Below are 10,030 nucleotides of genomic sequence, written 5' to 3' on the forward strand. Positions count from 1 at the left end.
GACATGGGTTTTTACTATTGAGTGTTGTTCTTAGATCTACCAGGGAGTTGTTATCTTGTGTTAGGGAGCTGCTATCTGGTTACCTTCCCATTGTTCTTTTGTTTGGCTGCTGGGGGGGAAAGGGAGGGGGTGATATCACTCCAACTTGTATTACAGCAGTTAAGAGTGACTGAAGTTTATCAGAGCACAAGTCACATGACTTGGGGCAGCTGGGAAATTGACAATATGTCTAGCCCCATGTCAGATTTCAAAATTGAATAAAAAAAATCTGTTTGCTCTTTTGAGAAATGGATTTCAGTGCAGAATTCTGCTGGAGCAGCACTATTAACAGATTCATTTTGAAGAATTTTTTTTTCCCATGACAGTATCCCTTTAAGTTACTGTAGGTAAAGTTGTTGTACCGTGTTAGCCATTAAAAATGTTACAGGACAACCTTTTTGAAAGAAAAAATAATAAAATGTTATAAAGGTGATACCGTAATTGGCTAACTAAGATAACCATAGCATAATGCTATGCGATGATTACCTTAGTTAGCCAATAAAGGTATCACCTTTATACCACTTTGTTATTTTTTTATTTCAAAAGGGTTGCCCTGTAACTACTGTTACTACTGTATAACTCTCATTACATGATTTGTTTTAAGTTCACTTACCTGAAGTTTTTAAAGATTTTTTTCTGATTCTTCCATTTACAGGCGGCGATTGCAAGATATTCTAGCTGGCAAGTTGCATACCTTTTGTGGGGTATATATTTTATATATTTTATATAATTTTATATAATGTCTATGAATCTCCCCGAACTGCCTCCCCTGCCTCCCCACCAGCTAGAATGAAAATCGCCGGCGGGACGGCACTTGGAGCGTTTTGTTTTCCAAAGTTGCCTCACGAGGAAACTTTGACCAACTTCGGAAAACAAAGCGCTCTGAGTGCCGTCCCGCCGGCGATTATCATTCTAGCCGGAGGGAAGGCAGGGGAGGCAGTTCGGGGAGATTAGTCGCCCCAAAGAAGAAGAGATTTGTCGACGGGCGACTAATCTCCCAGAATTGCCACATGTGTCTCTGTCCTTATTGCTACATTGCAAGTTGGAGTGATATTACCCTTCCCAGCAGCCCATCAGCAGCCTATCAACAGAACAATGGGCAGCTAAGCAGATAGCAGCTACCTGACAACTCTGAAGGATTTGTTTGCATTGTTAAAAGCAGAAAACCCCCTGCTTTTTTCTGCTTGGGTGCTATTCAAGCAATGCACCTTTGACGACCCATGTTGTGGTGTAATAAAATAGGTGCCTGTGAAGTGCCTGATTTGTACTAAAAACTTCAGTTTTGCCGAGTCACAGCAAAATCACATACAATTATGAGAAGTTGCAATAAGCAATTTTAACAATTTTTTATAAAAAAAAATACCATCAGGTTTTGAGGGTTACCATTACCATGCAACATAAACAATTGTGCATCTCAGCATTTTACTGACCAAATGTTCTCAGCAAAAGCCTTGTGAGCTCCCAAATGAAAAAATCATAATAATGAGGAAACTTTCAATCTCAGTTCATCATTCACGTCTGACTTGGTTGCGCAATGGTCCTTTGATGTGTTAAACTGTCAGGTCGCATGAGAATTACAGGTTCTTAGTTGTAGTCTGGGTGCATTAAGCCCCAAACCTGTAACAAAATGGTGACATATGAACTTTGAATTCTTATATATAGACCTGCACCCTAGAACCATAACTGGGAAATACAAAATACATTGTTATTGTAAGTAACACCTAACCTGTTTCATATGACCTGGTATGTAATCATCTGAGTTTACAGATTACTATGCAAAAACAGCAGACATATCATATGATAGACAGTCCCATTTAAATAAATAGTAGGGCATACTCTAAATATGCATTTGGACACATCTAAAATGCCTTCGTAAAGCTGATTTAGTTTTTGCAAAGTTCTTGTAAAACCTGTATAGGAGAGAAATGTGTCATACTTCAGTGTGTAACAAACAGATAAAGTACACTTATACATTGCAGCCAAGGGGATGCTGTATACCATGTATGCCATATATGTTTTTTTTTACAGGTTACATTATAATGCACGTTCTTCAGACTGTATTAGGAATGGTTTTCGTGCATTTTTTTGTTTTTCCAATAAAGCACGGCCAAGCACTTCAGTTGTTTAAGGACTTGGGTCTTTTTATGTAAGTATTTATTTTTCCCCATAACAAAGCCAAATGCCCTAAAAACGAAAATGATATTACATAATTTTCTTACTGGGGTTTGAAGAGAGAGGGTTTTTTTGGTAGATCAATATTAGACATGTACAAAGAATATGAACGTCTTTATACTGTAGTTACCAATCTCTGTTTATTCCGGTGCAATTTTTAGAAGTGTATTTATCAATGGATAAAAGATAAAGTTTGCCCATTGATAAAAATACCTCTAAATAGTAATCAACAGAGTGGGGGTATTTTACTATGGTGAGTTCCAATTTCACACTTTGATAGATTTGCCTCAAAATGTTAGCCCAACAGTTGACTATCAATTAACCCAAATCACTTAGAAGTAGTAGTAATAGAAGTACTACAGGTATGGGATCCATTAGCAAGGAAAGCCGTTATCCAGAAAACTTTGAAATACAAGATTTAATGCTCATACCCCCATATGTTATAAAATGCACTAAGTTTGCCCAGGAGCAGTAACCTATAGCAAACAATAAGATGTTTGCCTTTAGACGTGTGACCAGTAAATGGTACCCGCTGATTGGTTGCTATGGGTTACTGCTCCTGGGCAAACTTAGATCCTTTTACTACATAACCCCCAATGTGTCCTATTTAAAATAAATATTTATTTTTACTTTACGTAAGAAAGTACCTTGTACTTTTTAGTAAGGAAGCTAGTATAAATCTATGTTAATGGCATCCCTCCCCAATCTGAACTTCATCACTTTGGATGTCAGAAGTGGCTCAGTTACTACCTGTTCCTAAATGCATAGAAGCACTGTGCAGTTGCGTTGTTCCTATAGTGATTAATGTTCCCATCCCAGTGATCTTGTGCATGGAGATTTTTCAGTTGAAGACAATCCAGAAAATCCAACCATTGCACCCATCAATACTGCTGCATTACTCTGCTTTTTCAGAACAGGTACAGTATAGGAGCACAACTGATCCGCAGTAGTGTAGTTCAGGTTGTGGGAGGGAGGCCTCTATAGCGGACCTAGAATTTCTTAGGCTTTCAACTCCTTTTATTTTTATTTGTCTTTTCAAGTCTCACGCTTGGCATCGTATTTGCACTCATGACTCTGCAGGTTGTACTCGCTCACTTCTTCTTTCTGCAAAAGAAAATCTCATGTGAAGACAAGCAGAAACCGTTGGCGCTAAACAACAGGTGCGTGTTAAACTAAATATTAATACAATTAAAAATTCAGTCAATCCTGACAATCTCTCTAAAACAGCATTCTTATTCAGTGGCTTAATTTACTGAGCATGTAATTTGTTTTGTCACTATTGCATAAGGTCAGACAGATTCTGTGGCTATGGAGTTATTGAGGGAAGCACATTGCTGATAATTGCTGACCAAATCTGGCAGAATTTTAGGCATATTTATCAAGGGAAGGGGTAGTTTGCCATGGTCCACAACTTACTATGACAAACTGCCCCTTGGTTTTAACTCATTTTTGATTACTTTTATCAGGCTTCAGAAAAGTGTTTTTTTTTTTGTTCTTGGCTTCCAGCATCAAGTATTGGCTTTTAAACTCTGTGTATGACAAGAACTTGTGTGCCTACCAACTACTCCTTCTATTTCAGTATAGTCTGAATCCGAGACTAAAAAAAAGTGCAAGGTTAACCAAGTGTTTATGGGAGGGGGTGATTGGGTTGAATTTAGAATACAGGGAGGTATCATTTTTATATAGCAAGATTGCATGAAATTGAATTGTATAAAAACCAAGCGATTCTATAATACTACTGGCACATTTCTGTTCTAGGAAGGCATTTCACAACTTCAATTACTTCTTCTTCTTTTACAATGTGATTGTTGGATTGAGCGCCTGCCTATTGAGATTGCTCTGGAGTGTGATACTGGGGAGCTGGCTAATTGCTCGGATTGACAGCTCAATACTGCAAAGGGGATATGAATCAGCTGATACGGGTGAGAATCTTCTATCCAACATGATATATGATGATATTTTATTATATATTTATAGTTTTCCATTTAGGACTGAAAAAGCCATTATCCAAAAGCCATAACAGTAAAGCTTTGCAATTTGATAATCAGTTTTTCTTTGTTTTAATGTGCAATATAACTGCATTTATTACATTCATAATTTCTGAATTTAACAGTGTCCTAAATTTTGTACAGAAAATGCCCATGTGAATCTAAACACTACTTTCAATTTTAAATTTGAGGAAACTAGACAAAGCATTATCTTCTTTTAACAAAAATGTGTCATCTGCAGTTGTGACAAAGATTTTGGGTTTAGTTCAATTGGGCTTTAAAGCAGTGGTCTTGAAACTGTGTGGCTGCCCACCTAGAGGGACCTAGAAGTGGCTGCTATTGAACAGTCTGATGACTAATTAAACTGAGACTTGGGCGAGATGCCTAATAGCTATCCTAGATACCCCTGGTTATTAATATGTGTGTAATATGTGTGAAATGTTTTCAACCAGTGCTGAGCTTAACCTGCCCTCATACAATATTAATTACTGTGTGATTTGGGGGCAATGGCTACTAGCTTTCCTAGATACTTCTGGTGTTGTATGCCCTCATGCAATACTAATTACTGTGTGATTTGGGGGCAATGGCTACTAGCTTTCCTAGATACTTCTGGTGTTGTATGCCCTCATGCAATACTAATTACTGTGTGATTTGGGGGCAATGGCTACTAGCTTCTGTACATATTTCTGGTTATTAATGCGTGGGTCAAAAAATTTTCAACAAGCACTGATCTTAATCTCATGCCACTGTGCTGCTGTGATTTATATACCTGTGCCTGAAACGTTAATCTCTGGGAGGGGGTGGGGTTGATGCAATGGTATAGATAATACTACCCAAAACTTTATGCTTTCAGCAAAGGGTGTTGACAGGGAAGTCTAGGTTCTGGGCTAGTTGAGAGTCTGGCCTGCCATCTGACTAAGACATGCTAGATGAGCAGTTGCACGTCCGGTAAGATATTAGGTCAGCACTTGTTTGTTTAAATATCTAAAATAAAAAAGAGAAATTTCTGTTTCCCAGCTAAGGTATAAGATCTCACCAGTTTGAATGTGGGGTCTGGGTGTGCATGCCCCAGACCTATAGCTCAAGGTGAAGGTATTCAACCATGGAAAGAACAGCAGGCACTCACAGAACCCCAGGGATTGAATTATGAGTTTTATGTGTCTCGTTATTAGGAGTAATATTATTGGAACATCTACTGATGCCGTTGTGTTTTAATACAAGTATTTTTTTTCTTAATGTCCCCTCCCCCTTGGTTGATTACTGTATTGTTTGGATTGGTTGGCTAGGGGTATATGTATATGTAAATATATATTTACACCAGAGCCTATGATTAAGTGGCTACGGGTACAACGTGTAAGGCTATGTGTTTGTTCACACCGTGTCTAAAATAAAAATTGCTGTTCCTTTACTTTGCTTGTCGTGAGTGCCTGCTGTTCTTTCCATGGTTCAGCACTTATTTGTTGTCATAGATATTCTTGGAACGATGGTTAAATAGCTAACATATCATTTTCATATATCAGTAGTAATCTTATTCAACTTGAACTGTGCAAAAATTTCTGGAATTCTACCACGTTCTGTACTAAATTCTAGGATTCTTGAAATAACTCAGAATTTCGATCTGGTAGAGCAGTGCTGTCCAACTTCTATGGTACAGAGGGCCGGAATTTTTCTAATCTACATGGTGGAGGGCCGATAACGGAAGCCAGTGTTAGCCACTCCCTGTTTTTAGACCACACCCACTTTAAACCACGCCCATGTTACCGCAAGACCATGTCCACATTAATAGCACACCAAAAAACCAAATGGTTGGTGCTCACTGCAGGGATCAGGGCTGGAACTAGGGGTAGGCAGAGTAGGCAGCTGTCTAGGGGCACACTTTTAAGGGGATTTTTTTTTTCGTTTTTTTCTTTTTTTTTCTTTTTTCATTTTTTTCAAGCATTTATTTAGTAATTTGTTTCCGTAATCATGGTCACCCAGTTGGGTGGAATCCATCTCCTTCAACTTTTCCCTCTTGCCGGAAAGTAATAGCTCCTTCTGTGCGGTGCAGCGCGATGTGCGCACACGCGTCAATGACGTCACTGATGTGTTGGATGACAGAGAGAGGCAGAGAGCTGGCGGGCTGCTTGGTGTGACTCGCTCTCGTTGCTCTCAGCCTTGAACATATGATGGCTGCTGGAGGACTGTATGATGGATGGCTGCTGAGCTTGCTGGTACAGGTATAGGGAGCAGTAATATAAATGAAAAAGTGTTGTACATTTTCTTGCTCTCTTTATTTAAAAAACATCATGGTAAGGAGGGAAATGGTAATTCAGGAAAGGGTCACTGAGTGAAGTTCTTGCCTAGGGTGCCAAACTACCTTCAGCCTGCCCTAGCACATATCTCACTCATGTGAAAAAAGTTAAGTCATATTAAGTCATACCCATAAATCCATATGCCTCCTCCTCCCCTGTGTATAATACAGTACCCCATCATATGATTAAACACCTTAGGGGCTACTAACAATATTTTTCAAATGCTAACAAACCCCCAGAACAAATACCAAAGTATGACACACACAGGGAGCATAGGGAAGGCAGAAAAGAGCAGGAGACAGGAATCAGGACCAGTCTAATATGTACTACATACAGTGACACAGTGCTGGTGCACCATTAGCATTTTGTATAAAGTGTGAACAGGTGAACAATGTGGGCAGTTTCAGTCTGGATCTCAGGTGGAACAGTACAGGGCTTTAGGGGAGTGAACAATAGAGGTGTCAGAAGTGTGAACAATACAGGGGGATCACAGGTGTGAACAATACAGGGGATTAGTTTGAATTTGAGGTTTATACAATGCAGAGGCCAGTCAATCTCTGTAGTGATACCTTTTAAAGTTTACATATGGTAAGCAGACACAGCAGGCAGACTTTGATGTGGAGGGCCATATAAACCTGCGGGCTGCCAGTTGGACAGCCCTGTGGTAGAGGATACAGCTAATAGTTCTGCATGTGCCTTCTGTGTGAGCTAAAATGGGACTGAAAGCCAAACTTGTTGATCTGACAACTCAGAATTTAATAAAAAAATCTGACCCTTAATCTGAAGAGTCATTGTTTTTTAAAAACAGTAGAGATGTTATAATTGATTCTGTTTAAAAAGTTCCTTTTTTCCATGAGATGAAGCAAATATTAAACCGACAAGTTAAATGCTATTTTATTTTACATGAAATCTTGCAGGTTACAAGACATGGATTGGAATGATATATGTGGATCATTATCACACAAACCCGGTGCTTGTGAGCTTTTGTGACATTGTTTTAACATTGAGGGCTGAGAAAAATGCAAGAGAATACTCTTCAAATGACGTATTTGCTGACTCAGCAGGTAAACTGTCTGTGTGTAATTGTGGTGCCACTACATTCTGTCTCTCACTGTATTATGGGACCTTTTTACCATAAAAATCACTGGTGATGTTGCCCATAGCAACCAATCATCAGTTAGTTTTTAACAGTCATATACAAACAAAAGCAAACAACTGATTGGTTGCTATGGGCAACATCACCGGTGATGTTTTTCTCCAATGTTTTCCACAACATAATAAATAGGTCCCAAATGTGTGGCAGATTTTTTTTACATTGAATTTAGAAATTTGACATGGGGCTAGTCATGTCAGTTTCCCAGGTGCCCTCAGTCATGATTTGTGTCTATAAAGTTCAGTCACTTTTTACTGCTGTACTGCAAGAGTGATATCAACCCTCTCTTTCCCCTCCAGCAGCCCATCAGCAGAACAATGCGAAGGTAGCTAGATAACAGCTCCCTGACACCTGCATTGCTAAAAATGCTTCCATGCCCCAATCTAGTGGTAAATATGAGAACCGCACTCAATAATAAAAATCAAAGTCTGGTTAACCCAAGTTGCAACTCTTCATTTACATTGAGTAGGTAGTAGGATAAAGAATAGCTTATCTGAAAGCAGTTTCATTGTGAAGCAACAATTTTTTTCACCCATTGGAGCCTGTGGGAGACATTTCCATGGCAAAAATTAGCTCATCACTATTATCGAAAAAAAAAAAAAAAAATCATGGCTGAAACCCTTCAGATATCACTCACAAAATATGACGGCTTCAGCAAGTGAGAAACAAAGAAAATCAACATTTTTTGCTGTGAGCTTTTCAAAGACAAGTTAATTATGATACAAATTTTAATCTTTTTCATTTTAATGGTGCTTACTAAAGGACACCACTCTCTTAAAACATGTTTGGCCCACTGGAGCAACAATCTAATAGACCCCACAATCCAAATGGGGGAACAATGCTACCGCTTGAAAGACTGCTTCCTACCCATGTAATACTTGATCCACACCAGGTGCCTGTAGGTTCTTTCATTTAATCAAATGTAATTCAGCAAGTTCAGCTTGAAATGTTTTAACTAACATTTGTTTTACATTCTTCCGTTTTTAGCATCAAATATTTCAAGTAAAGCCCGGACACGATGGCTTCTGTATTACACTCTCTTGAAAAATCCAAGGCTTATATTGCACAGGAAAATGAAAGGACCTGGTGATGGAGAAATGACAAATGCTATAATTCACACTAGAACTGTTCAGGCTACTCTTATGGAGGCTGGAGTAAAAAATAACTTGGAATTGCCTGTTAATGCAAACTGTGTGGAATTAAGGGAACGGCGATCATTTGAATACTAATTAGTTATAGAAAACTATTCAGAATCTTTAAGGAACTACATTTTTTAAAGGTCAAAGCATATATTTTTTTTATTTACCCTACACTGAAACAAAAAGGAGAGAATGTAGACATGGAACAGTTGCTCCTGTTGCGTATCCCATCAAGTTATGGGAAGCACAAAGTGACTCAATGCTGTAAAACAAATACAGTAATTAAGGTTTTTTTTATTAATACTCCCTCTAAAGTTTTCCTGAGATTTATGCTTCTAATTGTCCTACACATTTTAGCAGTGTCCCTTCCAGGCCAGGATTTGCGGCGAGGCTGCAAAGGCCCGGGCCTAGGGTGGCACTAGGGTCGCCACCCTGCTGGTATTTTACTGGCCTGGCCGGTAAAAATGATGCTTGATGCCAATGTTATTAATAGAAAAAAACTACAAGAATATAGGAAGGCCGGTATTTTTTTCCTGAAAAGATGGCAACCCTAGGCGGCACAAGCTCAAGTGTGGCATGCCGCCCAGCCGCACTTCAATATGTGCCCTGTCCCAGTGCTCTGGCTGTAGGTGAAATGGATGAACATGCGTGCGATACGAGAGGAGGGGGCGACGGAAGAAGCTGGCCTCCGGGCCTTGGTCCCTTCCCTCTTGACAATATCACACGCATAAACAATTAGGCACTTGTTCACCAGGGACCTGCACTCCAGTGTGTTGAGCTGCGCAGGAGCTTTGTCCCATGCACGAGAGAACATACAGTGCTTGAAAGCTGCATGCAGGAGCTAGGGGGCAGCTTTATTAAGGGTCAAATAGCAAATTTTAATTTGAATTAAAAATGTTGAATTTTTTTGTCAAAACTGTCAAATTCGAATTCGGAATAATCCATACTCGATTCAAATTATAATTTGAAGTCGAAAATCAAGATTTATCAAACCTTGACCCTTGGAATAATTTCAGTACAGTGACCCATTTGAAGATGTTAATAGCCTTCCTGACATTCGGGATTTTTCAGAGAAAAAACTCGACTCGAGTTTAGTTGATTTGATTCAAATTCGATTCGAGTTTACAAGTCGGTAATATTCATTCCAGTCTTAGGGGCAAATTCACTAAGCGCCAAAGCACCTAACGCTAGCGTCAATTCGCTAGCGTTGGGCATTTTCGTTACTTTGCAAACTCACTAACGAACATT

The 10,030-nt window shown here is 39.1% G+C and overlaps 1 protein-coding gene across 2 annotated transcripts in view; it reads left to right on the forward strand.

Annotated features, from left to right (window-relative positions):
• The window catches only part of stra6l.2.L (stra6-like, gene 2 L homeolog), a 42,695-nt gene extending 33,445 nt beyond the window's left edge, over positions 1-9,250 (forward strand). For both annotated transcript variants that reach the window (XM_041562506.1, XM_041562509.1), the window contains 6 exons: positions 695-743; positions 2,068-2,185; positions 3,252-3,371; positions 3,970-4,133; positions 7,408-7,554; positions 8,631-9,250. In XM_041562506.1, coding sequence (XP_041418440.1) covers positions 695-743; positions 2,068-2,185; positions 3,252-3,371; positions 3,970-4,133; positions 7,408-7,554; positions 8,631-8,872 — 840 coding nt within the window. In that variant the 3' untranslated portion in view covers positions 8,873-9,250. The remainder of the gene's footprint in view (positions 1-694; positions 744-2,067; positions 2,186-3,251; positions 3,372-3,969; positions 4,134-7,407; positions 7,555-8,630) is intronic.
• The last annotated feature ends 780 nt before the right edge of the window (positions 9,251-10,030 follow it).

This window comes from Xenopus laevis, chromosome 1L, assembly GCF_017654675.1.
Source record: "Xenopus laevis strain J_2021 chromosome 1L, Xenopus_laevis_v10.1, whole genome shotgun sequence".
Lineage (NCBI taxonomy): Eukaryota > Metazoa > Chordata > Amphibia > Anura > Pipidae > Xenopus > Xenopus laevis.